General features: G+C 40.5%; 1 protein-coding gene across 1 annotated transcript; it reads right to left on the bottom strand.

Moving 5' to 3' along the window:
• Nucleotides 1-262: 262 nt before the first annotated feature.
• Nucleotides 263-25,611, bottom strand: LOC104324058 (E3 ubiquitin-protein ligase RNF170). The gene is made up of 6 exons (XM_069789659.1): nucleotides 25,505-25,611; nucleotides 14,101-14,173; nucleotides 8,207-8,315; nucleotides 3,630-3,703; nucleotides 3,042-3,152; nucleotides 263-1,990 (listed from the first exon to the last, which is right to left on the bottom strand). The coding sequence occupies exons 1-6, from the start codon at nucleotides 25,609-25,611 to the stop codon at nucleotides 1,685-1,687; spliced, it is 780 nt and encodes a 259-aa protein (XP_069645760.1). The 3' UTR covers nucleotides 263-1,684.
• Nucleotides 25,612-26,019: the final 408 nt, after the last annotated feature.

The raw sequence follows: 26,019 nt of genomic DNA, 5'->3' as shown, positions 1-26,019 counted from the left end.
GCTCTGTTGTAGGTCACTCATGAGAACCCTTCTTTCCTTCAAACTGTGAACTGCCACCCTCCTGGTGAGCCTGTATTATGCAAGAGAAACAACCTACAGTCCCTTGCCACAGAGTCAGTGTTCATATAGATGGACTCCATCTTTATACACTTAGCTTGATAGAAATTCCATTCTTTAGTATTGGCATAGGCTGTAATTCCCAGTTAAATGCAAACAGAAGTTACACAATAACAAAATTGCACTTAGAGAACTTGGAAAAGAATAGTTTCTGGGTTTTTTTATGTTAGTAGTCAGCACTCAAAAACATCTGGTAATTTTTTTAAAGAAACAATGCACTTCCTGCCTTGTAGTTCATGGAAAAGCAATTGTTGCCATTTCCAAAGTACCCATTGTTAAGAGAAACAGCTTTACAAGTTCAGGGGCATAATTAAAGACAATGAAAGTTGATGGGAATAAAATTAAGGAACATCATAACAAAAAGAGTATAACAAGCAAGAAAACGACTGCAACATAATGGTAAATCATAGCTTACAATTCAAGGGCACAATAAAATATGTCAGCTGAAAATACGTAGAAGGAAAAATCAGTTGGAGACCAGTGTATTGTGAGCAATAAATATTCATAAATTTTAATGTATCTATTTTAATATACAATTCATATGTAGAAATGAAGTCCATTGACTCCAAATACATAGCAAATATACAGATTATAGAGGGACAGATGTGTAGGGTTGTCTGGCACTATACCATCATTTTTAACTCTTTGCAGCTCAACACAAACAGACATGCACCCACCCCCAACTTCGGCAAACTTTCCATAAACTTCCTGCTGTTTATATTGTCACCATAAAATTGGCCTTGCTCTCTCTGGCTGAACTGGTACTGAGACTTGCAAGGAAATCACAAGGAGTGTATGAAGTCTAGAAAGGAAACAGTCGTGCTGACATTGTTAAAGCTTAGATGCACAGAGTTCAAGAAAGCTGTGTACCTTGCATATGCATGTACAAAGGAGTTACACAGATATTTGTTCACATTTCTTGCATGATTTTTTAATGCTTTTCTCCCCTTGTAATACTTCTACTTTACAGTTGCATTTTTGTTCCAAGCTACTGTTACTACCAGTTTCATGTTATCCACTTTAAAATCAGCACTGTACTCATTGCCGAGCTGTAAAAAAAATCTGTATTCCAGTGGATGTGTAATCAGCTGTGATAACACAAAGCACTGATAAAAGATTTTGTAGTGATACTATCTAACATTCCTTGTGTTATACAAGACTTAGCAAATTGTACAGTTTGCTAAAAGTTCTCAAATTAAGATTTTATTCAAATTGAGCCAAGATGTAAAATGTTAAAGCTCAGGAGTTCTAAAACTCTTCAACTGCAAGTTGATTGGCATTGTAATTTTGAGCTCTGTTCATAGCTTTAGGCATTTTCAATTCAGGCACTTTGTATGAAGATAAGTTACAGAAAAATGCAGCATGAAAAAGTCTAGCAAGTATACAGTGTAAAACTAGCCTTCTAAGCACCGGCACATCGAATCACTTGGCCGTGCCAAGTATTGCTGAGTCCTGCTTCAGCCTTTGTCAGCAGCAGAATGACAAATCCATCATACACTGCCCCAAATCAAAGAGAGGCCTGTCATCGCTTGATGAAGTTTGACCAAGGAATCCAAGTTTGAGTCAGTCAGGACTCTGACAGCATGCTCTGAGCTGCAGACCTTGCCATATTTACCCCATTAGATGCAATTTGCTGACAAGTATTTATCATGCAAATTAGAAGAAGGGAAACAACCACCATGTCATCAGCTGTTCCAAGTGTCCTACAGAGAGGCCCAGGCTTCATGTCAAATGCAGAAGACAAGCATATGATTGTTCCGAAGGAGCAAACAGCAACTCTTAGGAAAAAAATCCATACAAGACCACCCCAGGTGAAGATTCCTCGCAAGGCAAGAGTCAGGAATAACAGCATGTCGTAAAGGTAATCTGCAAACTAAATATTCAGATGAGTTACATTATTTTGCACTCTGACGCATGCAGTTCTTTCAATTCAGTGTGTCTCTTAAGCACTTCTAGATTCAAATCTCTTGAATGCAGAAACTTTCTATGCTGTCCAAATCCACCTATGCTGTTCAATTATTTTGCAGTATCTAGAGGCACACTTCTAAAAGGAATCCCCGCTCCCCCAGTACTTTGAAAAGAAAGTATTATGCTTGACATTGAATCCTTTTGGAAACTGGGCCTTAATGGCTGCACTGAGTATATGCCTGTCTTTAAAATCTGGCATCAAGTGCAGGCTGTGAATGCTTGAAAATGAGGCCTCAAGTCTCACCTTGGTGTGGACAAGAACCATAGGACTGAGTGATTATTCCTCTTCATTAATGCTAGTTTGCTGGGTTGAAAAATAATATTCTCCCCAGTGCTTAGTTTAGTCCATAGATTGAAACAGATTCCACAGTCCTTCCAGGCCCCCTACCAGGATGTGACAGGAGAGGAAGATTTGCTTTGGTGATATCCTACACCCTGTCAAGAATGGGCCTCGCTTGTGCCTTCAGCCCTCATCTTTCACATCATTTCCACTGCCTGTCATGCCTCTGTACCAGCTGGGATTCCAGCTTTAAGAAAGGGCAGAGCCAGTGTGGACTGTTTGAATTTGGCAATACCTGGGGAAAAAACCAGCTGCTTTCTAAACCGGAATCTGATTTGAAATTTTAACAGCCAAGTTAAAATCCTGCAGTTCAAATCTGAGTTCATATTTGAAAATTCCAGCCCGACCATCTCTAGTTCTCCTTTGCTTTCTGTACTTCATCTCACACTGCTTTCTCCTCCCTGCCAGGATGACTGCAGAAGGACTCCTCTGAGCTAGGAACTCCGAGAAGCACCTTTACCAGAAGGTGCTGGACCCAGCACTGTGATATCGCCAGTAAGTGCATGGAGAGGTAATTCACATGATGATACAAACTAGTTCTCATTGCTGGGTCTCTTTCAATCATCTATGTGTTATGTACTACTAACTAGGTAAAGGTAGATTTGTAAATACTTACGGGTCGAGGTTGCCCTGAGAAACGCTTGTTGTAATCTCTAATGTCATGTACAATTTGTTTACTTGGCTTATCTTGTTGCTTTTCACAAAAGATGTTATCCAGAAGAACCACCTTCGAAAAGAAGATCAGCATTAGCACAGAGTATTTTAATCTTCTGTATAAAGGACAGTGTTCCGTAATATGTGTCTCTTCATAGTCTTTCTCTCACAACTGGACCTTTGTCCAGCTCTGGCAGTTCCACAGCAGCAAGAACATTTTCCTTTTATAACTTGCATCCAACCTTCCAGTACAACAGGCAGCCTGTGACCAGGGTCATATGAGATTAAGAACTTCCATATTGCTTTTTATGGTATGTTATCCCAGAGATTCAATAAACTATACAAAAGTAAAATGCTGGAGGCCTGTTTAATATTTCACAGAGTTGCCTGATATGACGTGTCAAATGATAAATGCGAATGGCTGCAGGGTCATTTGAGTCTAAGTGGATTTTGAAATGCTGTGGAAAATTGGAGGATAAATAAAGTTGATCCTAAGAGCTCAAGCTTGTAATTTTGTATGTATCATAATGCAGAAGGACGTAAGTTTTACCTTTTGTCTGCAGAGAGGGCAGGTTATTGCTGCTAACCAGGGACTATGTTTCCAGTACGTGATCAGACAGGAACCTACCAAAAAAAAAAAAAAAAAAAAAAGAGACAGAAATTAAGATACATGAAATATATTAGAGGATATTTAATGTTTACAAGTTACTGGAATTAATAAACCCTCTTTCTACAATGGACTATGAAAATGAATGTAATTCTTTGCTTTCATTTTAATACATGGTTTTACTCTGCAAAGTGACTGTGCAAAAACGCAGCCTTAGCTCTCTACACTGGTATATACAGAGATACATGGACCTCCGAAGGGAGGCTTTTATTCAGTTTCTTTTCCTGTGCATAGCATCTTATTCTTGAAGCTCCCCTGACTGTGGTTGAAGCACTTGGGAATACGGGCACCCTTGAGAATGCAGTGCTGGCTGCTGTGGACAAAAGCAGTGCAGCTGCAAAAACATGGAGTTCTTCCAGAGCTAGTATGGCTTTTCAGGATTAGGAGGGCCGGTTATCCCAAATAAACCAACATGTACAGCCAAGGGACAGCCTGGTGATGCAGATTCCTGGTGGCACAACGTATATCTTGCTGATGAGGTATCATACATGGGGCTATTTTGTCTGTTTGCTCCCCCCCCTTACTGTATTTCAACTCTGTTACCCTTCTGGGAACTGCGTAGCTCTGGAAGAGTGAGTTGCTGCATTCTTTTTGATTCTTCTTACCCAGACAACTTCTAACTAATTTCCAGATACAACATACGGAGGTCTCAGGTGTGAAAGAGGGCAGAGTCTGAGGACAGTAAGATTAGACTGCACGTATAGCTGACAGCAGTGGTTAACATACGTGAATGTCAGTGCTGGCACTAACAGCAAAAACAGCAAAGCATAAATAACATCTAATCAGAAGCAGCACAGCCTGACTTTCAGCTCCTGGGCACAGTGTGCAGTGTGACAGGTCAGGAAAAAAAAATCTCTCAACGTTTAAACTGATCAAATTTGACAAGGACCCCAGTGAAAACAGAAGCAGAACGCTGTGCTGCCATTTTGATGGAATTGTTTTATTGAATTGAACAATGCTCTTTGTTCTTAAAAATAACCAGCAAATAGTTTCTTGTAAGCAGTATTATGACAAGAAGTGTTCAGGAGCCCTCAGTGCAGGGTTTTTCTGCACCCAGACTTTTTCTGTTGTCATTAAAAAGGGGAATATTGCAGAAACGGTGTTTGAAATAAAGTATAAAAATGTTCATGATGCTATCAGTTACATCTTATATACTAGGACTAGGGATGTTAAATTTGGCCCAAAGATACTTTTTATGAACCTTGCTCAGACTTGTGCTTTTTACTTTTGTTTTCATTTGATTGCAGGGTTTTTCCTTATGACTCTTCTATTTTGTTTGCATATACAGACCAGTTGGCTGGGCACATGGCTGTGTTTACATCTAAATCCCCATGCAGTATGTATAAACTCAGTCTGGCAGCCAGCTTCCAGCTTTCTCTTGAACTCTTGCATTTGACAAACATCACGCCTGACTTCAGGAACCGCTTTGACCCCCTGGGTCCAGATCCTGCATCGTGATCCACGCGGCTGTACTGCTGTGCCTGTGCTCTGTCCCAGTGATGACAATGGGGCACTGATGGATCCCACAGTTCTTCAAGGGCTTTCAAAAAAGAACCCCGTGGAAATTAAAATTTGCTGCATGCAGAATCCTTTGTTTAGTGGAACAGGAAAGGAAGGACTCCTCTGAAGTTGACCTATTTGTGCTTCGGTGCATTTTTCATAAAATAGACAAAATCCTGTTTTAATCTATCCTGCTACACAACCTTCTGAGGGAGTCTGTAGGTTTCTCTAAAATACCTCTGTGGTTATTGTTAATTAGAAAAAAATAATATTGCTCAAGGATCGCTTTTCAGTTGAACTTCCTGAACATATGGTTCAAACTGAAGCTGAAAAGGAAAACTTCAGGACAAACTGTATGAATTACTACTAATAATAAAATCAGACATTTTTTATAAGTCCACATTAATCTTCTTTAAAAGCTCTGGGTTGACCACATTTTTTAAATAAAACTTTTACCAGAGCGGAATTTATTAAGAGAGCTCAGCATTGCCTTAGCTCTGTTCCACAGGGCATCAAGAGAAGTTTTATTGCTGATTTCAGTCACAACAGACTTAGATCTACACAGAATGGTTTTGATAAGCCCAATGTAAAGTTTTATTGGTTTAAGATATGAAAAACAGACATGTTACAGAGGCCGCTTCTACTATATAAATATAGTCATAACATATATAATGCATTGCACTGGAATCTGTGCTTCAGAGCGTAAATGATGATGTACTTGAGGAAAGTAAAGCCTAGCTAAATATATACAGCTAACGATAACAATATATACCAAGCTTGTATATGGTACTTCTCCTCTGCAGATCTTAAAATAAAATAAAGTCCATATCATGATGTCATATTCACAGATGGAAAAGGGAAAATTAACCAGGCCAGAGAAAGAGGAAAGTTGATGATCTTTGTTGTTATGTCTGTCTTTGTAGTTGAAACTATAACTACTGTGACATTATTTGAAACACATTTTGAGGCCATATGCGTAGTGTTTATCCTGGAGTGAGTTATATCCTTTTCCTGTATGTTACAAAACAGTGTTATAAAAACACGAAACAACCTCAAGTATTAAATGGTGTCACTCATGAGGTAGATGAGCCCTACAAAGTGTCCCTAGCTGTTGGTGATCCACTGATTTGTTGTGGTTTCAGAGGATGCAGATAGTGTCAGTGGTGATGAGGAGTTGTGCTGTGTGAGCATCATTTTGGTCTAGAGAAGAATGATACTTCCTAAAGATAAAAATTTGCTTTTATTGCACCAGCATTAACAACACAGTCCCTTGTTCTTTTTTATGCTTGGGTGTTTTTAGAACAGTCGTACATGGTGAAAAAAGTGTAAATATAACTTGCACTTGCTTTAAGGTCTCTGTAAATTGCCAGAGCAGTGGAAAGGAGCTTTATGGTTCTGACCAGTGTCTTCTGATGTGTATTGCTGTTGCAGTACCAGACAGTCCTGCCTCCAGCCGCTTGCCTGACCCCTGCCAGAGATCACTGACCTCATGCTGCACAGTAGCCCTGAAGTACCTTCATGGGCAGTTTCAGCCTCACCAGGTGATGAACTCCAGTTCTCTTCTGCCACCCCTGCTGTGGGGATGACAGCATTCAGCAAGGAACCTGATAAGCAGCTGGGGCAGTGAGGTTGTAAACTTCACATGTAAATTCACTGGACAATATCTCTCAGAGGTCTGAGAGAAACAATGTTCAGTCCAAGTATGCTGGCGGCCTTATCCTGCTGCCTGTCAAAGCAGGTGCGAAGCTCACACTGGCTCTAGCGCTGCAGAACGTGGGCCTTAAAAATCCTGAAATCCCCTTTACAAATTCAATTATGAACATAACTCCCTCCACTATTCTATGCTTCATCCTTGTATTCCCTTTGAAAAATTATTTAAATTTCGTAATCCTAACCATACGGCTTAGCAGCCTCAAAGAAGGCATTTAGCAGACACATTTATCTAGAGAATTATGGTTTTACTTAGATTACCCAGTGACTATAGATGTACTTGGGGAGGACAGGAGACCATACCATGGGCAGCCTCAACAGAAGGATCCCCTAAATTTGGATCTGTCCCTTTCCTGTTAAGGTGGATCCTGGACTGGAATAAAGAGTTACTGAGCATGCATCGTGATGCGATGTCTTTGAACATTTTTCCCCTGTATGACCACACAGGTTTATTTAAAAAACAATAAACAGATTAAAAGAAGGTTTATGCACGACTAGAAACTCACTTTTAAAATTGTTTAATATGTAACTTCCACCAATTTGTTTATTTGTTTGTTTAGAAAGCTTTTACAGGACTACAAGCCAATATAATTGTGCCTTCTTGCTCTAGATCACTTCTGCTTTATTTTAGGCAAGTGTTTCACCTGGGAAGCAAGTCTGTGGAACAGAATCAGGCCTAAGTCCAGTATGTCTTACTCCCGATTTTCACCAATATAAATACAATCAGAATTAATTTTATGGGATAGCTGGATTTTTATGCTGTTGATTAAAAAGACAAGCTGTCTTCCCAGAAGTGAGTTCAGGCTTGAAGGTAAGACTTCATGTTTGTTACATCTTGAGATTTCACAATCACAAACTGTATGATTATTAGACTGTTGGTTTTTATAATGGGGTTTTTTTTGCATAGCTGAATACAAATTGTGTGATTTTTCTGATGCATTTTACCCATTCCATGAGTTTGTGTTGTAATTTAACAGTATCCTGTGAGATGATCTATTACTTCTTGTTGTCCTAAGACTTGGGCATTTCAGAAGTGAGCAAATAAAAATACTCTTACTGATTTTTGGGGGGAATATAAAGATGGGACTTCTCCTGCTTCTAGTGAGAGCACTTAGTAGAAAGCACTAATTCCATGGAGAAGGGCTTAGTCCTGGTTCTTACATAGGACTTGAGATTTCTGTAAGAAGAGTGCTTTTTTAGTAGCCTCTATAAGCACTGCACTGTCTGCACTGTCAGTCCAGAAAACTTACCACAGAATACATGTCCACAGTTGGTTTGTACTGGGAGAGTAGCTGTCTGGAGACAGATGGGGCAGCTGAAGTCACTGTGATTACTAGGTTGCCAAATTTGGAGTGATTCCTGGAAGAGAAGTAGTACAGAGTCTTCAGTAAATTAGTACTTTGATTGACATATTCAGTTCATTAATAATAATTTACTATGATTAGCAGAGAGTCACAGAAACTAAGTATAGATGTCACGGGTGACTAATCGTTACCTCAGCAGATAATGAAAATTAGGCACAAAGAAATGAAGCGCTTTGTGTAATCCTACAGAAAGGACCAGTGTCAGAGGTAAGATCATGATGCCATGTTTCTGCTTCCAGTGATATATCCACACACCACTGGATAATATTTATGTTTTGAAAGCCAGTTGAGTTTGCACCACTGGCTTGTCTAGCTGTCATTATTAGTCAGACAGCACCCAAAGTCCGCCTCAGTAGCTTTTGGATCTTTTTCCTCCTCCTTTGTAGTCATGTCTATCACTTAAATGTGCTGAAATACAGACCCGTGTGTTCTCTGCTTTCCTTGGGTGGCAGAATGGTATCCTTAGTGTGTACCATAGGCTATGTAACAAAAAGACTCCTTTATTTAAGTAAAAAGATTGCTTCCAAACAGTCCTTCCCTTTGTTTAGCAAACTCTATAATTAAGAATAATAATGAGCTTTTTTTTAGAGCGGGAAGATAAGAATTCTGTAAGCCTCTGAAATGCTAAAGAGGCATTCTGAAATCCGGAGTGTAGTATCATATTTCTGGAGGGCAAAGGCTGAAGGATGTACATTGGTCTTCCAATCTTTGCTCCTAAATCATTGCCTGTAAGCAGTAAAAGTCTATTTGGCAATATATTCATCTATGCCAGGATTGTTTGATACAGTGAGAGATAAAATAGCCATTCTTACTTGATATTGGTTCCTTACCGCATTGAAAGTTTTTGCTACCTTTATTATGACATATTAGCTAGTCTGTAATGGATGATGGACCTGCCTACTTTGTCTTAGCACACCATGGAGAAACTTACACTTGACTATTTGTTTGATTGCCATAACCACAATGAGATCAGTGTTTGAAGAAAATTTAGTAATAGTGTGGTTAGTGTCCGTCCTTTCTTGAGATAAAGTTATTTCAACATTTCTGTCAGTTCCAGAACCAGAGGGGCACTTTGGAAATTGGGAGGGAGCTTCCAAGGAAGTTCCTTCACTTTAAGGCAGAGTTTTGAAAGTTATTGACTGTCCTCCACTGCCTATGCATGTTTAGCGAGGTTCAACAGGAGATGTCGTCAATTACAGTTTTATTTTGTATTTTGACTGAAAAATTGTGAACTTCACATGTTTCTTAATGACCACAGAGGCCCAGCGTTATATGAAATGGGTATTATTTTTCCATTACTGAAGTAAGGCATTCAGATGCATGATGGTGTACTTTGGGATTACAGTATTGCTGTATGCTTGCTGTCCCTTCTTGCCCAATTTGGATTGTTTATTTGCTTTTCGGATACATGATTGGCACCTGTCTACATGACAGCTCAATGAATACACTTCCAAGTACTTGACCTATTTATAGAAGTTTTTATAAAGAGAAAATTGAATAGATTCTATATTTGGCATGTCAAATATTGGACGATCCAGAGTGACTGTGAAGATTCAAACTCATTTGACAACAGGCAAAGATTTTATTTAAGTAATTACTTTTTCTAATGTAATAATTCCAAGCAAGCAAGAGAGAGGTCGTCATGTAGGTCTGCCAAATGAGTGTTCAAGAAACCCGATCTCTTGCCAGAGCCATGTCTAAAATGACAAGTTCACCAAAATAGTTATTTTAAATCAGCACCTTTAATACCAGTCTTTCCTTGCTATAATGAGGATCTGTAAATAAGAACTGGAGGGTTTAGAACAATATGCCATAACTACTGGAAAAAGTCTTTCTCCTTTACCGTTTGTGAAGTTGTAAATGTATTTGTTTCTGATTCTCAACAGAAAAATTACAGATGCTGCAGGCATTTACAATGTTTTCAGATTTTCCTCTCTATGCATTGATAAGATTATCTCCTGCTGAGATAACAACCCCACAATAGCCCAGCAAAGCTGGGATGACTAGTTGTGAATAACTAAAACACAACAATGATCAGATTCAAGTCCAGTGCACTGACAGGTGAACTCCAGGCAAGCAGGTTTTAACACAATGCTACCTAAAATTCATATGGCACATCGCATTCCTGTATTTTGACTTCCCATGCAGTACTGATGGGGTATTTGCAGATTCAGAAGAGCATTATTTCAACTGATAAAAGCTGTAATAGTTTTCGTCAGCTGAGAAACTGCCCCAGAGCAGTTGTGTTTACAAACATTGCATACATGACATAAGCTGATTAGGTATCTACTCTTTATTTTTGCAGAGTAATAACACACACATTTCTTTAGCTTTGTCTCATACAACAAAGGGAACCAAATGTGTTTCTGATTATGCAACAGATACCGAGTCAAGGGAAACCCAGCATTCCCAGACCATAACCGATGGAAATTTTGAAAAGCTCTCTTGCCCTTTGCAACCTCAAGCAGTTGAAACTGCTCGTGTATTTTGTATTAGAATGTGTTGTACAATAATTAACTTACTATATGACTCCTAGGGGACAAATGATTATGGTTTTTTTCCGGATGACTCATCTTCTGCTGACTTACATGAGCAAGTCTGCAGAAACAGAGTTTGTGCTGTTCAGAAAATAGGAAAATTGAATGTTGCTGTGTTGCCGTATGATACCAGTTCTGGCTGCTGAGGTAAGCTACCACGTGAAGGGGCTGGAAACTTGTCAGCTGAGTGCAAGTTCCTGTTGAGACCCTGAAAATGCTCAAGCTCTGCTCTCAGAGCATTAGTTAGAGTTAGGACTATGAATTAGAGCAAAGAACCAGGCAATGATCCTGTACTAATGACACTAGGTGAAGAATATGTGCATGTATATGATGAAGAAAAATCATTCAAACCCAGTACCGTGAAACATCATTTTTTATTTTCTTGTAATCTCTCTCTTACTGAATGAAGCAAGGTGGGGAACTTGACCAGCTCTTGCAGTATGACTAACAGGTGGCAGATTCAGAGGAAAAAAAATAGGCAGTTCTTTACATACACAGTTAAGCAGCGGATGTTCTTATGGATGCTCGAAATTTTTGAGTTCAACGGGTACTGGGCATCAAGTACTACAAAATGCAAAGGTAGTACCTCTGACTGAGGAAGTTCCTGAACCATAAATCTCTAGAGAATGAACGTGTATTCCAGGGAAGTATCATTAATGTTTCCTTATTCTTCTGTAGGCATCCATTGCTGCAGAGAGGGCAAGATGGCCTTGGTTTGACCTGCTATAGCCATTCTGACATTAATAGAGCATCTGGGGGAAAAAGAGACTTGGGGTCACCTTCAGCAAAGATATCAGTGGCTTAGTCTTGGCCCGAGTAGATAGGCTAGGCCAAACATGCCAAATCTTTCATTTATTTTTAAGAGATTATGTGCACATAATCAAATTTCTGATTTATTGAGTTCAAGCACTCAAAATGGTGTTCGAGTTGGCTTTATCCTGGTTATAAGGGGACCGCCCAGCTGGATCTGATAGAAGAAGACAGATGATATCTGACATAGCTACAAGTCTGCCAGAATTAATTTACCCCTTCCAAAATCTTGAGCCAGCCTTTGAACATTTGAACTAGCAGATTGAATTGGAGATTGAAGTAGTGATTATGGCAGTTAGTATTTTGTGGCATGAGGTTTTGAGTTTTTGATGTCATTAAACAGTCTTAACAAAATATTTAGTGTGAATTTTTGCCTAAAATGACAGTTTAGGGAGCTTCCTCTCATAGAGCAGTTCTACATGTAATAATTACAAACAGCACAATTAAAATTGTCATTCCTGTTAACACTTTAGGCTGGAAACTTTGAGAGTGCCCATAAAAGCTACTATTTCATGGCCTTGTATTTGGATCTTGGTGCCTGTCTCACCTTTGAAAATCCCAGGCCTGGATAATGCCATACTGATACTGTAAAGCAGCTTTGATGAATAAAAAGGGGACTATGGAAGTAATTTTCCAGGTAGCATACTGAAATTAGGCTCCTCTGCCAGAAACATCTCTGCTACGGGAGAAGTGGGGCAAACTTGCACCATTTGTCACCAGAAGCATCATGTTCTAGTTACTTGATTAGCTGCAGTCAAATTAGGGAGTGTCACAAAGTTAGCACAGAAAATCAAGTCTGGAAGTTCCTTCAGGATTCATGCTGCTCACGCTGGTGAGGCTTGAAATGAGTCTGTTCCCAAGCCAAGAGACAAGAGGGAAGCTGAAGAATTCCTCATACTTTACTACCACAGGACTCCTGTTGTGTTATATGGAGGAAGATAGCCAAGTCAAGATTTTCTGTACAATTTTCTTAATACTATTTTGAACACCTAATGTTAGCTTTGGTCTAAGATTCATCATTAAAAAGCCTAAAATATTGGTGTTTCTAACCCATGTGTTCTTGGGAATCATGCTACAGCCAGAATGGGACAGTAAAATGTATAGTCCAGTAGAAGTCAATTTACTTCATTTGGAGGAAATGAAAAAAAACCCCACCAAAACCAAACCCCAAAGTTCAGAAGCAAATTATTCTGAAAAACAGACTTAGAATCCAAAGATCCAGAGAAAGCCTTAAACTCTGCCGCCTCAAATTTTAAGTGCCACCATACCTATCTTTTGGGTATCTCCCCCCCATGAATTCCCTAGTCCAGAGTTAGACTCCTGAGCACCTTACACAGCACAGAGGGAGACTGAGACACATAAGGATTATACCTACATCGCCCAGGCCAAGTACTGGAGGTGCCTACCGCTAGCCAACAGTAATATTAAACACATAGGTTACGTCTCAACTCTCACCATTTGCAAGGAAGACCCCATCGTATTGCAAAGCTGGGGGACCCAGCATCCTCTCAAGTACACAGGAGTATTCTTTGAAAGAAAGGGGCAGGGCTTAGCATTTTGAAGGAGTGGCACTGGTCACCTTTTAAACAACTCTCAGTGATGAAAGCCTGCACCCACACAGGGAACGCTGGCGTAATGCTTTCACTGACCAAAGAGATTCAACCCCCGTGTCCAGTGAGAAAACCCTCATCACCGCACCAATGGGTACCATTGGCAGTTCTCACCAGACCATGCACCTAAATTAGAGAATGGACATAAAGTGACTCCCTCTGTAAAAAGTACTGAGCAAAAATGAACACTTTCATGAATTAGCAAGAAGATAGTAAGTTGAATGTACTGTGACATACATGCACCTGTGTGACAGAAATGGCTTTTGAAGACTTACATTAAGATTATATATATAAGGGGTTGCAATGGATGACGATGTACACTGCTTCATGTCAGATTTTAAATTTGCTGCTTGGCAAGGACCATGGGATGTTTATATGTTTATTTTAAAATACAGTTTTAAGTTTTTCTAAAATCAGGTCCTTATGTTTATATTCCTTTCTCAGTGAGCACCACAGGTGTTGCTTGCTTTTGGGGTCAGATTTGCAAAAGAATTCTCTGTGTAGGTACCTCATCAGGGGCCAGGCTTTGAAACTGTTCAAGCCCACAAGTTCCTTATGTGACAGTCAGATTTTTGAGAAAAAGGAGATCTTCTCAAATCTGGACACATCTTTTGGCCTAAAATGAAAGCTGAGCATTTCTGAAAATAATTCTAGTAGAACTCTGCAAAATCAAGCCTATTGTAATAAAACGCAGCCACTACATTTGATACGTTTTTAATACTTGCATGCAAGAGAAAGGCGTGAAGTAGTGATCAGATTGTTGATTATGAAGCCAGACGCTCCTGGGTATAAACCTTTATCTCTGTGACACAGCTCAGCTCACAACATCTTTCAGTTTTACCACACGGAAATCTAGTTGTAAAGCAACAGTGATGAGTCCATTCTCATCAACATGTCTGAAGAGAAGGAATTAAAGTTTAAAAAGCACTTAGCAGATTCAAGTGCTAACAAACATTTATTCATTTTTCCATAAACATGTGCCATTAGTTAGAAAATAGACCTTGCTTTGAGGCTTAAACTTGTTAGGAAGGCATGATACTGTGTGACCTCTTGGTCAGATTCCTTTGATAGGTGAGGAGCTGCTTCATGGCTCAATTATAAGGCCAGTTAAGATGATCAGGGAGGATACGCTGGACAGCTCATTATTTGACCATACATATTTAACCTAATCACAAGCAAATTAAAAATATGACATATTTTAAAGGGAAGAATTGATTCATGCAAATTTTCCAACTGTAATCTAATGATTAAAAGTATAAATAAATACTTCAATTATTTATTCATAATCATTCTAATGAACACTTCCTACCATGGTTCAGAAGACCTACATAAAGTTGGGCTTACCATTCCTCTTTCCAGAAATGTCTGAGAGGGGCTGAGTATGTTACACCCACTGACAATGTTGGTGTGGAATCATTCATTAAGGCCAGCTATGTGTCTTTGTCAATTATTAACTTAGTTGCCTAATGACAAGGGTCTGTCAGGTTTTCTGAATTACAGTTATGAAAGAAATGTGTGTGGGGGTGTCCCCTCAAATAAAGCATATCTGCTAAAAAAGCAGAGGACTCCTGGGAAAAAAACCCAACAGTCCTCCCTTTCTAAAACATCTAAATACATCTTCTCCCCTGCAAAAGATGTTTAACATAATTGAAAAGATACCTGAACCTAATAAAAAAATTGCATTACTATTTTTAAATATTAACTTGATCAAGGGCACACTACAGGTATTTTGATCACCTGGTAGAGTAGCAGCTTATCAGTACTGTTGTGAAACAGGCTTAAAACTTGCCAGACACTTGTGATACTTTGGAATTGCTTAACTGCAGAATTAGACTGTGTAACACAGTATCATCCAACTAAAGTGTAGAATTTAAGCAGAAAGTCTAACATGCTAAAATAATTTTAATCGATGGATATACTTCATAGGGTATTTATTCTTTTCATGCTCTAAGGTCCTTAAGAAAGCCTTGATTTCTGTAAAGATGTTCTCCAATTTAATGCAGCAAAATTAAGAAGGAAACATGTAAAGGGCTTGGCTTTGTGCAGTGTTAACCGTCCTGATCCTGATTCAACAAGGCATTGAAGCACATGCCTAATTTTCAGCCCTCAGGTAACACATAACCTCTTATGGAGGGATGGAGTGGGAGTCAGTAATATTGGAATAGAAATACACTTAGCACAAAAATAATGCCCCTGGCATTCCTGCTGAAGCACTGATAAGCTAAACAAAGCACTTTCCAAAGACTAATAACCGGATGGGATTTGTAGCATAAACAATGCTCCTTGTTAGTCACCAGTCCCCAGGGCATCTTCCTCACTTTGTTACGGATAAATTGGCAACAAATGAAATACTGTATGTGATTTCCTGCCCTGGGTATGCATATGTGCTCGCATGCCAGTGTGATAGCTGTCATTTATTATTTAGCCAAGTATGTATACAAATCTACAGTGTGATTTAATTACTTATTAAAGGTGCCAGACTGACAGATGCAGAAGCTGGAGCTGTTTCTTTATCCAGAGAACTGACACAGTGTAAGCAGTAGCATCCTTTCCAGGCTGTTCTAGTAAAACGCTTCACCCCGACGGACTCCCCAAATATCTGAGCATAGCACTTTCTCTCCAACCTTTTCCCAGCTACTCAGCTCAACATGTTAAATTCATAAAGGCTGCTAACAAAGATGTCAGTTATTCCTGTGATTTTTAGACAGGAATGTTTATGTACTGGAAAATTGGTTTGAACGCATTACATCTATTTTAGCTAGGCCACTCAAGCATTTGATGAGTACTAACTCAAAAAAGGATTTGAATGGTTTTAATACAGAGGTGAAACCCCCTATAACTAAATAATAGCAAAAAGATTATAAACGTTTTGTAAAGGTGAAATGAGCCCAGAAGATTTCCTTCTACTTGCCAGGGGCTGTATGCATAGTGCTATGGCTCTTTTGCAGTCACTTACACGCTTACCTAACAGACACGCTAGTCTTGGAAACTGGATGCTAAATTCTGCATTGCTTCAATAAGCAGGATTTTGGTTTCATTTTTTATGTCACTCTAAACCTATTATTGCTCAGTTACCATTACAGTTCAAAGCACTTCCCCCTGCCCCCAGGCACAGCTAGATGCAGGACAGCAAGGAATCTGCAGTCTTCTGGCACTTTCATCAGGGCCCAGTATGTAACAGGGAAACCGAGGTTTTGTTAGGCTTAACTCATTGAATTTGACCATACCTGTTCGCCAGAGAAAGACTGTTAAATAATAGCAAGGTTCCCTCCACATATCTCCAGAATATTTTGAGAAAGATAACGGACACAAGAAAATCTACCTTAAACTTATGTGAATCTATACATTAAATCAGTAAAACCACGATTGCCCAAGGCCAGCCATTCCTATTGCCATGCTAACTTTTGTGGTCCCAGTACATGCCTGAAAGTTGCAATCCTAGATCCATTTTGTCTAATTGTAGGCTGGGCTTTTTTTGTGCAAGGTCTTTGGCCGAGGCCTTAAAGCAGAACTGCAGTGCAAGTAATACTGTTTACTGATAATAAGCTTGTCATTTTGGCTTTGGAGTTTGAGCTGGCAAACACTTTTGTGCCCGAGTTATTTTGCATAGTCGAATAGTCCCATCAAAGCCGCCACCAGGTCTGTTCATGCCAACCACTCGTATTATTGTGTTATTAATTCCCAGTTTTACAAATGAAGTTTCTTATTCTATTCCACAGAAGCCTACCTAACCAAAAATTGGGCCCGAGAAGCATAAAGATGGAATTGAGAAGTATGAAGATGTGAAATAACACTTCTGGCAGTGTTTCGGAGCAGGGCCTTTTAATGGCATTTGACACAAACCGGGGTTTTTGGCTGAGATGGAGTTTTTTATTACGCACTCAGTGTGTCCCACCTGTGACCCAATTCCATCCTGGGAGGTAAGAGTGGTGGCTGCTGGCTGCTGGATACGTAGGCAGGCTTCACAGTGTTCTGCTAAAATGAGGAGCTAAGCTATCAGAACTGCTGTGACCCTGGTTCCTATGCAAGAGCAAAACACGTCAGACCAGCTGTCAGTGAAGAGCATCAGGAAAGCAAGAGAGAAATCTCTTTAAATGGAAACCTAAGTGAATGGCTAGTAAAATCAGACAATTGTAACTTTTATCTGAAAAAATGATCCAAGTGCAAAATGTAAGTTTGTTAGAAATGCCAGTAAAAATAATTGTAACCTCCCTGGCACTGCTTAGAGCGAGCAATCTGTTAAAAAGAGGCTGGCCCCCCCTGCTGTAGGGGTTAGCGTTCACTCTTTGGATTATGTTCTATCAAGAGAACATTAAAATGTGAAAGAAAAGATGTTCGAAATTTTTAGGCAAATTGAAGCTTATTTTCAAAGGAAAAAAAAGAAAAATGGCATTGATATAAAAATTAGGGGAAGTCTGAACTCAATTTTGACAGGTGCATGCTAACTTGCTTACTTAATATATAAATGTTGCGGTGAGTATCAGAACAATTCATCTTATGCTTTACATACCTATAGCTATCCTACTCTGTTTAGCTATTGTTGGGTTTTAGACTTTCTGTGTTATTTAATAGCAAGTGATAACTATGACATTTTCACCAAGTGTTTCTATTTTTGAACACAGACTTTTCTTCTTCAGCTAGGGAGTACTATTTGAATACTCCATTTAAAAACATGTCTTCTCGTAATTTTTCACACCAAGTTTTAGATCTTGAGAAAGGAATACTCTTTAATAACTTAGCTGTTAATTTTCCACTTAAAAATAATGAACAAGTTATTAACATTTTATTCAGTGAATCTTCTATACTGATGATAATGTTTCTGAATAATAAGATGTTATATAATAGGTACAATGGAACATAAGAGTTCTGAAAATTGTTCTGTGTTTAGAGATATTAGAGATATTACCAGAATTAGTTTCTCTGTGCAAGACTACATATCAGTACCCTGGCACAGAATCAACCTAAAGGGATTACTTCTTTTTGGAAATTAAGTTTGTGATTTCCCTGTTCCTGGAAAAACACATGTTCATGAGCTTACCCACAGAGTAATCCCAGACCATGGTGAAAACTGGAGGTATGCGGTGCACAATATGAAATAAGTGCAAGGATATTCTCCGGATCAGAATCTACAAACCAAATGGTCTCATTGGGACACAAAACCACCTGCCAAACCGGTGCCTTAGAAGTCACAACATTGCCCTGCCTTTTCAAGGCACCTGTGGAAACAGGCTTTGAAGTGTGAATGTGGATGTGTTTGTGACAAATATGTCTCTGTCATAGCTCACATCCCAGTACTGAGTTTTTTTTACAGGCACCAACTGAAATTGTATCTGAGAAATTTAATACATGTGAACTTGTAAAGCCAGGAGCTGCTACCATGACAGTGCAAACAGTTCCATGATGTCAATTAATGTCAGCTAGCTAATACTGGAATTGCCAAAGCCCACTTTCACTTGTGACCTTGTTCACTGAAACAAAGATAAGAGTACTTAAATAGAAGTGCAGATATCTGTGAGAAAGTAAACAAAAAGCCAGAAATAGAAAAGCACAGATATGAGATTGACAAATGTTAGGGAAATGACTGAGGCAAGAGAGCATGCTAGGAGGGAAGGTGACAGTGACAAAGTGAGGTCTTGCTGAAGAAAAATGATGTTGTAGAGGTGTAAATATTTTATCCAGCTCAAGTCATAAAAGTTCCTGATTCTGAGATGTTTCCCTCAGATAATCGAGGTACATCATTCCTTAAAGATGTTAACCATTTATTCTCCTGCTGTATGAAGCCAAAAGGTACAATTACAAAGATCTGGTCACAGTGTTTTTTATAAATGTAGGTAGTTAGATTGCCACCTCTCACCTGCTTTGTTTCCAGTATAGCTTTTTATAGAATTTAATGAGATACCATGACTTTTGTATCTGTGGCATTATTTCCATCTTTTCTCTACCTGCCCCCCCTCCCGCCAATGGGAATTATGTTATGCTAAAGCAGCGATAGTCTGTCATTCTCTGCATTCATCTTTTCTGGTTCTTTAAGGAGTGACCAGGTAAGGTAGTCCTCATACAGTCTATCTTGTCTTTTTCTTTTTGACCCTACAAAGTGAATTTCCTTTCCCCAGGAGCATTTAGAGGGAGTGGACTGCTCAGAAACACTCACATACACAATTTAAAAAGAAGCCACATCTCTACAAAGCCTGTGGCTCTGAAGAGGACTAAGGCAAGTAACTTAACAATTGCTTCAAGTTCAACCACCCTCTCTGTCCAGTCAGCTCCTTTCCCCTTCTCTTCTTTCTCTAATAAAAGAGAAAAAACTGTCTACAGGGATCCTACCAGGTTTTGTTTATTTGTCTTACACATGAGATTAACAGTAGAGTCCTATTGCAATTTAGTATTCTCTGTAATAAAATGTGATCTGCATAGCTCATGTTAGCAATATTGTTAAAGTAACATCTGTTTCGGTTTATCAGTGCCTACTTCACTGACATATGATAAACTGTAACTAATATTTGTAAAAGTACTTGCTATTTTTTTCTGAAACTACTATAATAAACTAAATATTATTATTCTGTGTAACAGGTGTAGATGCATTAGTACTCTGCATACACACTCACTGTATCACATGGGCTAAGATAACTATACCTGAAAGTTTGTAACCAAGGACCCCAGAAATTATTCCAGTCAAAACTAAATTCATTGTAAAACAGACTAGAAATGCCAGTCCAAGCCTTCATAGTTTTAATGAGATGACTAGTTCTTACCACCATTAAGTCTGTGGGGATCAAAGAAAATGCTCACTGAGTTAAGATGTGCTAAGTGTAAAGAACAACATAAATGGCAAATGCCATTCTTTTCTGAAGAAAAAAAAAAAGTCTTTTTTTAAGAAAGGCAGACAACCCTTACTGCTAGTCAGATACTTTGTCAAGGCAAAGGATGCACTATCAAAAAGAGGGAGCACATTTCAAATAAGTTCCTATTGTGAGAAGTAATTTAACCCAACTTTAAAATGGAGTAACAGCGGACATTAGACATCAGAATTCCAGGAATGCCACTGGCTTAAACAGTCTTTTATTAAAAGCAAGTGTTCTCATAGTTGAATGACTTCCAAGAAGGGCCTCAAGTGATGAAAGTATTTCCATCTAATGTGAAAATACTTGAAAGATGCTTATTCCATGTGAAAATATTTCCACCTTTCAGAAAAGCCTGAACACAAGATTCCTTCTATGAATATACTCCCGTACAAGGTATTCATTTTCAGAATTAATATACAAGATATCCAGAATTCCTACTATTTTGATAATAGATTATAATGACTTTCATCTCCTCTAACAGCCAGACAAAATATTTCAGAGTATTTTACAAAATAGAGACTTCAGTTACGTAGTGAAGAATTTTACATTCTTCATCATCATGACATTGCTCCCATTTCCCTGAGGGCATAACTGACCCAGAAAGTACCGCAGAGCACCTTCAGAGAAAAAGCAATGGCATCTCCTTCAAACACAGCACAGCACAGTAGTCAGTCCTGTTGGCTAACTGTGCAATACAGACACACCCTATATACCCTGTATCTTCCTACTCCCCTCTTACCTAAAACACCAGTAACAGTACCTCCTGCCCTCACCAAAAATCATACAAGAGCATAGACCAGAAGCGCTGTGAAATGGTCAGCTACCCCAGTGATATTTCAGCCATCAGGACTGTCTCTTTTTACTGTTTCTGGTTCTATCCTTTCTTTCCATCTCCTCAAGCAGTTTATCTCAGATAGAAGTAAGGAGGTAAGCCAGCATCATGTGCCCAAACAGCTCCTCTTCAGATCACGGTAAGGTTTTCTCTGTACCTTGACCACTCCCTGCTCTGGGAGTCACTACTCTGGTAAAATGCAATTCACAGTGAGATTGGAAAGCAATAACGAAATAAGCCATTCCCCTGTTTTTACACGTGAATGGAGTAAGCAAGTGATTGGTATGACTTTCACAGCTGACGCAGGTCTCTTGGGTAACTTTCTGAGGAGCTGTCAGGCCCTGGGGGTACAGCAGTAATCACAAGACTCTGAGTGCTGACTGCCAGTGACCTGCAGTTTTTGGAAGCCCAGTCCATCTCTTGTGCAATCAGGAAACACAAACCAGCTGGAGACCAGCAAGGTACTGATAATCTTCAGCCAGTCAGATAACGTGAGTTTGCAGTTGTGGTTTTTTTAATTCATATTTAATGATTTTTAGGTGTTCAGTTATGCTGAATATTTGATTATAACAACTTCTAAATTGGCCACATTCGGGGAATAGACAGATAGCCAATGGCTTTTTTCATGAAAAGACACTAATTTCCAATACACATAGAGCTTGATTCAAAAGGAAGTGGGAGTGTACATGCCAGGAAGATATAAGAGATTATGAGAGGACATGAAGGGACATGGCCTGGGGAATACAGCAGGTATCAAATCAGTTTGTATTGTGTAATAATTAACTGCACACAGTTTGGCAATTGGTTAGTTTCTAGTTTCTGATTCTGAAAAATTCAAATATGCCCCAGGGCCACAGAACATCATAAAGCTTATTTGATGCTTTTAAAGCTTTTGAAAGATGCTTGGGAAGTGCTGATTTCCATAAACCATATCAGGCTACTAAATAGGACTGAAAAGCTGCAGATTATTTTTCATCTCATGTATTCCAATAGTGAGAAATGTGCAAGTTACATAACTAACCACCAAGTGTCACTGTTTGGTACTTTTATATTCTGACGTCTTTGTTCCCAAGTGCTTAGAAAATCCCTTTCAGTTGCAGTCCTGTAAATGAGGATTTTCCAACAAGAATAAGAGTATTTTTAAACTACAAGAGACATGCATATCCGCCAGACAAGGTACAGGAAACTCAAGTGTCTGGATATGTGGCTTTCTTGAGCAAGCCACCAAGTAATGTCTGAACTAAATATTGTTCCTATTACTGGATATAATAATGTAAGTCCCATTGAAAATAAAAAAAAAAAACTTTAAGAATTGGATTTTAAGCCTAGCAATTTAATGGCAAATGCCATTCTTTTCTGAAGAAAAAAAAAATGTCTTTTTTTAAGAAAGGCAGACAACCCTTACTGCTAGTCAGATACTTTGTCAAGGCAAAGGATGCACTATCAAAAAGAGGGAGCACATTTCAAATAAGTTCCTATTGTGAGAAGTAATTTAACCCGACTTTAAAATGGAGTAACAGCGGACATTAGACATCAGGAGATTGAACCACAGTCCTGGTGTGAGGTGCCAAGCTAGTCCTCCCTGTTTCTAGAATGTTAATATAGGTCATAATCTTTGATTGGCACAAAATCAGAATTTGCGGACACATATTCATGTGAACTGCAGCTCATGAGGAAATTTCCAACCAGGCTTAGAAAATAAAAAATAAAACAAACTACCTCACTCTACATAACTTACATAGCTTCCATTTGTTACTACTTCTTCTGCCCCACAGCTGAACTCTTAAGCACAGTTTGCCAGTGCTGTGGTGTTCCTGATGTGCCCCCGTGTAGCTGCAACTTGAAAGATGTAAAATAGCTGCACATATTTCCACGTGTATTTGTGTTGTAGTTCTCTGTAGAATTTGGTACACTGTAAGCATAATGTTCCTTAGAAAGATCCTTGCTGTGTGCTAATACTGGTTTATCTGGGTGAGCACTCAGTCGTTCAGAGTCAGCCATCTGACATGGATGCAACAGCCAGGAGTGTATGAGTGAGCCAATCTCTTCTAACGTAATCCCGGATTACCAAACCTGTACAGCCTGCCTCGTCTTTTACACGAGTGCCTCTTCCCCAGATCTCAGCCAAGCTCCCTGCACTATTGACAGTCTGTAACACCCTTCCAGCCTAGCCATCCCTTATGAATAATAATTTCTAGATGCTTTTGAATGAGGAGCAACCCTGAAACAGGGGTACTGGCCCGCTTGTGGAAAACTGTTCTCTGCAGGATTTTTTGCATGTATGGAAGATGACCCCACTGAAACAGAGTACGTTGTCAGGGCCCCAAGTACACGAGTAGACCACAACAGCCTCAGTCGGTTCCTCCATTCACACCCTCTGCCCATGGGCCACTCTATTTAAGCTTAGCCCTAGGCCTTCAGCCGAGTCACAGCCATGCCTGTGCCTGGCCAGGGACTCCACTGATCTGGACTGTGACCTGTGGACTGAATTCCCAGCTTGACCTCAGAACTGCCTTGTTACTATGCACCTGCCCAGTTAATCATGGGACTGTGCCTGACTCTGGTTACCCTCGCTCAGCCTGACCCTGACCGGCGGGTTGCCTTTCGGGCTCTACCTTGTACTTGCCTCATCACCATGAACTTGCCCGATCATCTGAACTCGCGGTTGAACATCCCTGGACCTGCCCTGCTTGCCTTGCTCGGGCACTGTGGGATGGATGGGGCCTGGGCTGGTGAAGCCCCTGCCCTGCTGGCTGCATTCCTGCTCTTGGCTCCATGTTCCCTGGTAAGCGGCTGGCTTTTGCTGCTTCCTGGCTTATGTAGCATAAACCTAGGAAAAAAGGAATTGCCTGTAGAAACTGTATAAAGCAAGCATGTGAGAGGTTGAATCTGCAGAGAAAAAGCGTATGAAATCAAGAAGGTGAAATGCAGAATTATATGTTTCTGTGAAATGGATCATAGGAAACTGGGTAAAAGTTGGTAGGAAGTGACAGGCGCTAGGATGTGATACTTCCTGAGAAGGGAAAGGACATAAAACTATAGAAAGGAGAAATGGTAAGCAAATGAAGAGGGGTAAAAGAAAAATTAACAAAAGCTAGCAGAAATTATAAAAGAGCAAAAATACTGAAAAACTAAAATGGGCATGTTCAACAGTACAAATCCTAGCATAGAACTCTGTGGGATTTTACTGCAAAAATCTTTTATTCCTTCTTCTGTATTTAATAAGGATTTCTGATAATCCTCCATGGCAACCAAATCTCTTGAAGAACCTTTGGTGAAGGAAACAAGTCAAAGGGTTTCCAGAAATCCAAGTCCTCTCTCCAGCCTTTATCAATTCTGGACAGCACTATGAGGGGAAATAGTCATGTAAATGCTGTCCACGTCATCCACCACAATTTTAATCTCTGTGAGTCAAAGTAGAATCAGCAACAGAAAATTAAAGCATGTATCTTAAAGTAGGACAGCCAAAAGAGAAGAGCACACGATGCCTATAACAGCTCTTATACAAGTTATTTAGTCCGCTCTTAGGCTGACCTTAACACTGCTGTGTTTAATGCCATCCTGCACTTTCCAGTAACAACAGGCAATGTAAGAATCTTCATAAAAGAGAATCAGCTAACAAAAAATAACAGTTCAAATCCATTAGTAGAAGAGGCTGTTGGAGAAAAAGTTACTGAAGTTCTTGTGGTGAAACAGCAGACGGACAGAGCGATCGCATCTTCTTAGTGTAAGGTACTTAAGACTTTTCTCTGTAGTGTCTGAGGCAGGGTATTATAGAAGACAAGATCCTGAACCAGGCATACCCAAGATCTGATCAAATAAGGTAAGTTTTTCCTATGAAACAAATATAGTAGAGGAAAGCAAGTGAAAGAATTCTGGTGTGGGGTTTTTTTTCTGAGACAAAAAAGATCAAACAAAAAAGTACTCCTGCAATTTAGGTATCATGTAGTGAAATACGCAAGATGAAAAGAATGTCCACGGTGCCTGTCTGGTGGTGTTCGACGTACTGTGCAGGCAGTCATTACAGGGCTGCCTGCGGAGAGTTGGCAGCGAGCCCCGCGCGCTGCCAGGTGGATGAAAGACTCGCTGGGGAGGAGCAGTTCAGCAGTGCCCCTCCAGCGGTCAGGCCTCCTTCACCCCCCTCGCTGGTGGGGTGAAGACTGCCACTCGTGAGACACTGGAGCCTGGTGCGTTTTGGGTAGTACTAACAACAGCCTCTGAGGCCGAGGGGAAAAAAAAAAAAAGGCAATATAAATTAAAAAGAGGTAAAACCGCCGTAGGCCTTCTCAATCCCACCTGCGCTGCTGGCCTGGGGCATGCTGCCCCACCTCCTGGGGAAGGGTTAAAACAGTTGCTCTTCAGCCTCGTGCTTAAGCACTTTCCATCCTTCGCCTCCCCAAAAGAAGGAATCGATATTTTTCTTATATAACAACGGTATTTTTAAAGCAATTCTGTACCCTGCTCTGAAAGCAACATTTGTGGCTGGTAGAGGCACACTGACCTACCTACACCTCGGGCACGGCTAAGTCTGAACCACGCCAGCAGCTCTTCACCCCGTGACCTCCACGGCCCGTCCGTCCCGGCCTACGGCGGCGGCCGTGACAGCCGACAGGCAGCCGGGGACCGGGCCGCCAGATCGGGAGGAGGCAGCGGCCGCCATGTTGGGACGGAGCGGCACCTCCTGTGACGGGCTGGCGGCCCCGGAGGGAAGGTACGGGCTGTACCCGCTGGCTCCCCGGCCCACGGTTCGCCCCGGGGGTAGGTGACACGCTCCCGCTTCGCCCACACACCCCGTCCCGGAGCCCACACGGAGCCGCGGCGGCGGCGCGGGCGGCTGAGGAGAACCGCCGCCGAGGGACACCGCCCCGCCCCTCACGCGTGCTCCCCCCGTGATTGGCGCGAAGAGCTACACCTCCTCCCCTGTGATTGGCCGCACGCGGTGCCACTCCCGCCGCTCGAAGGCATGGGCGGGCGCTGACGTGTACGTCCTGACAACACCTTCCCTCCCTCTCTCCCTCCCTCTCCGCGCGGCGCGGGCGGGGCGGGCTGCTCCGTTACGTCACGTCAC

This window comes from Haliaeetus albicilla, chromosome 8 (assembly GCF_947461875.1).
Source record: "Haliaeetus albicilla chromosome 8, bHalAlb1.1, whole genome shotgun sequence".
NCBI lineage: Eukaryota > Metazoa > Chordata > Aves > Accipitriformes > Accipitridae > Haliaeetus > Haliaeetus albicilla.
This window is presented reverse-complemented; position numbering and strand designations above follow the sequence as displayed.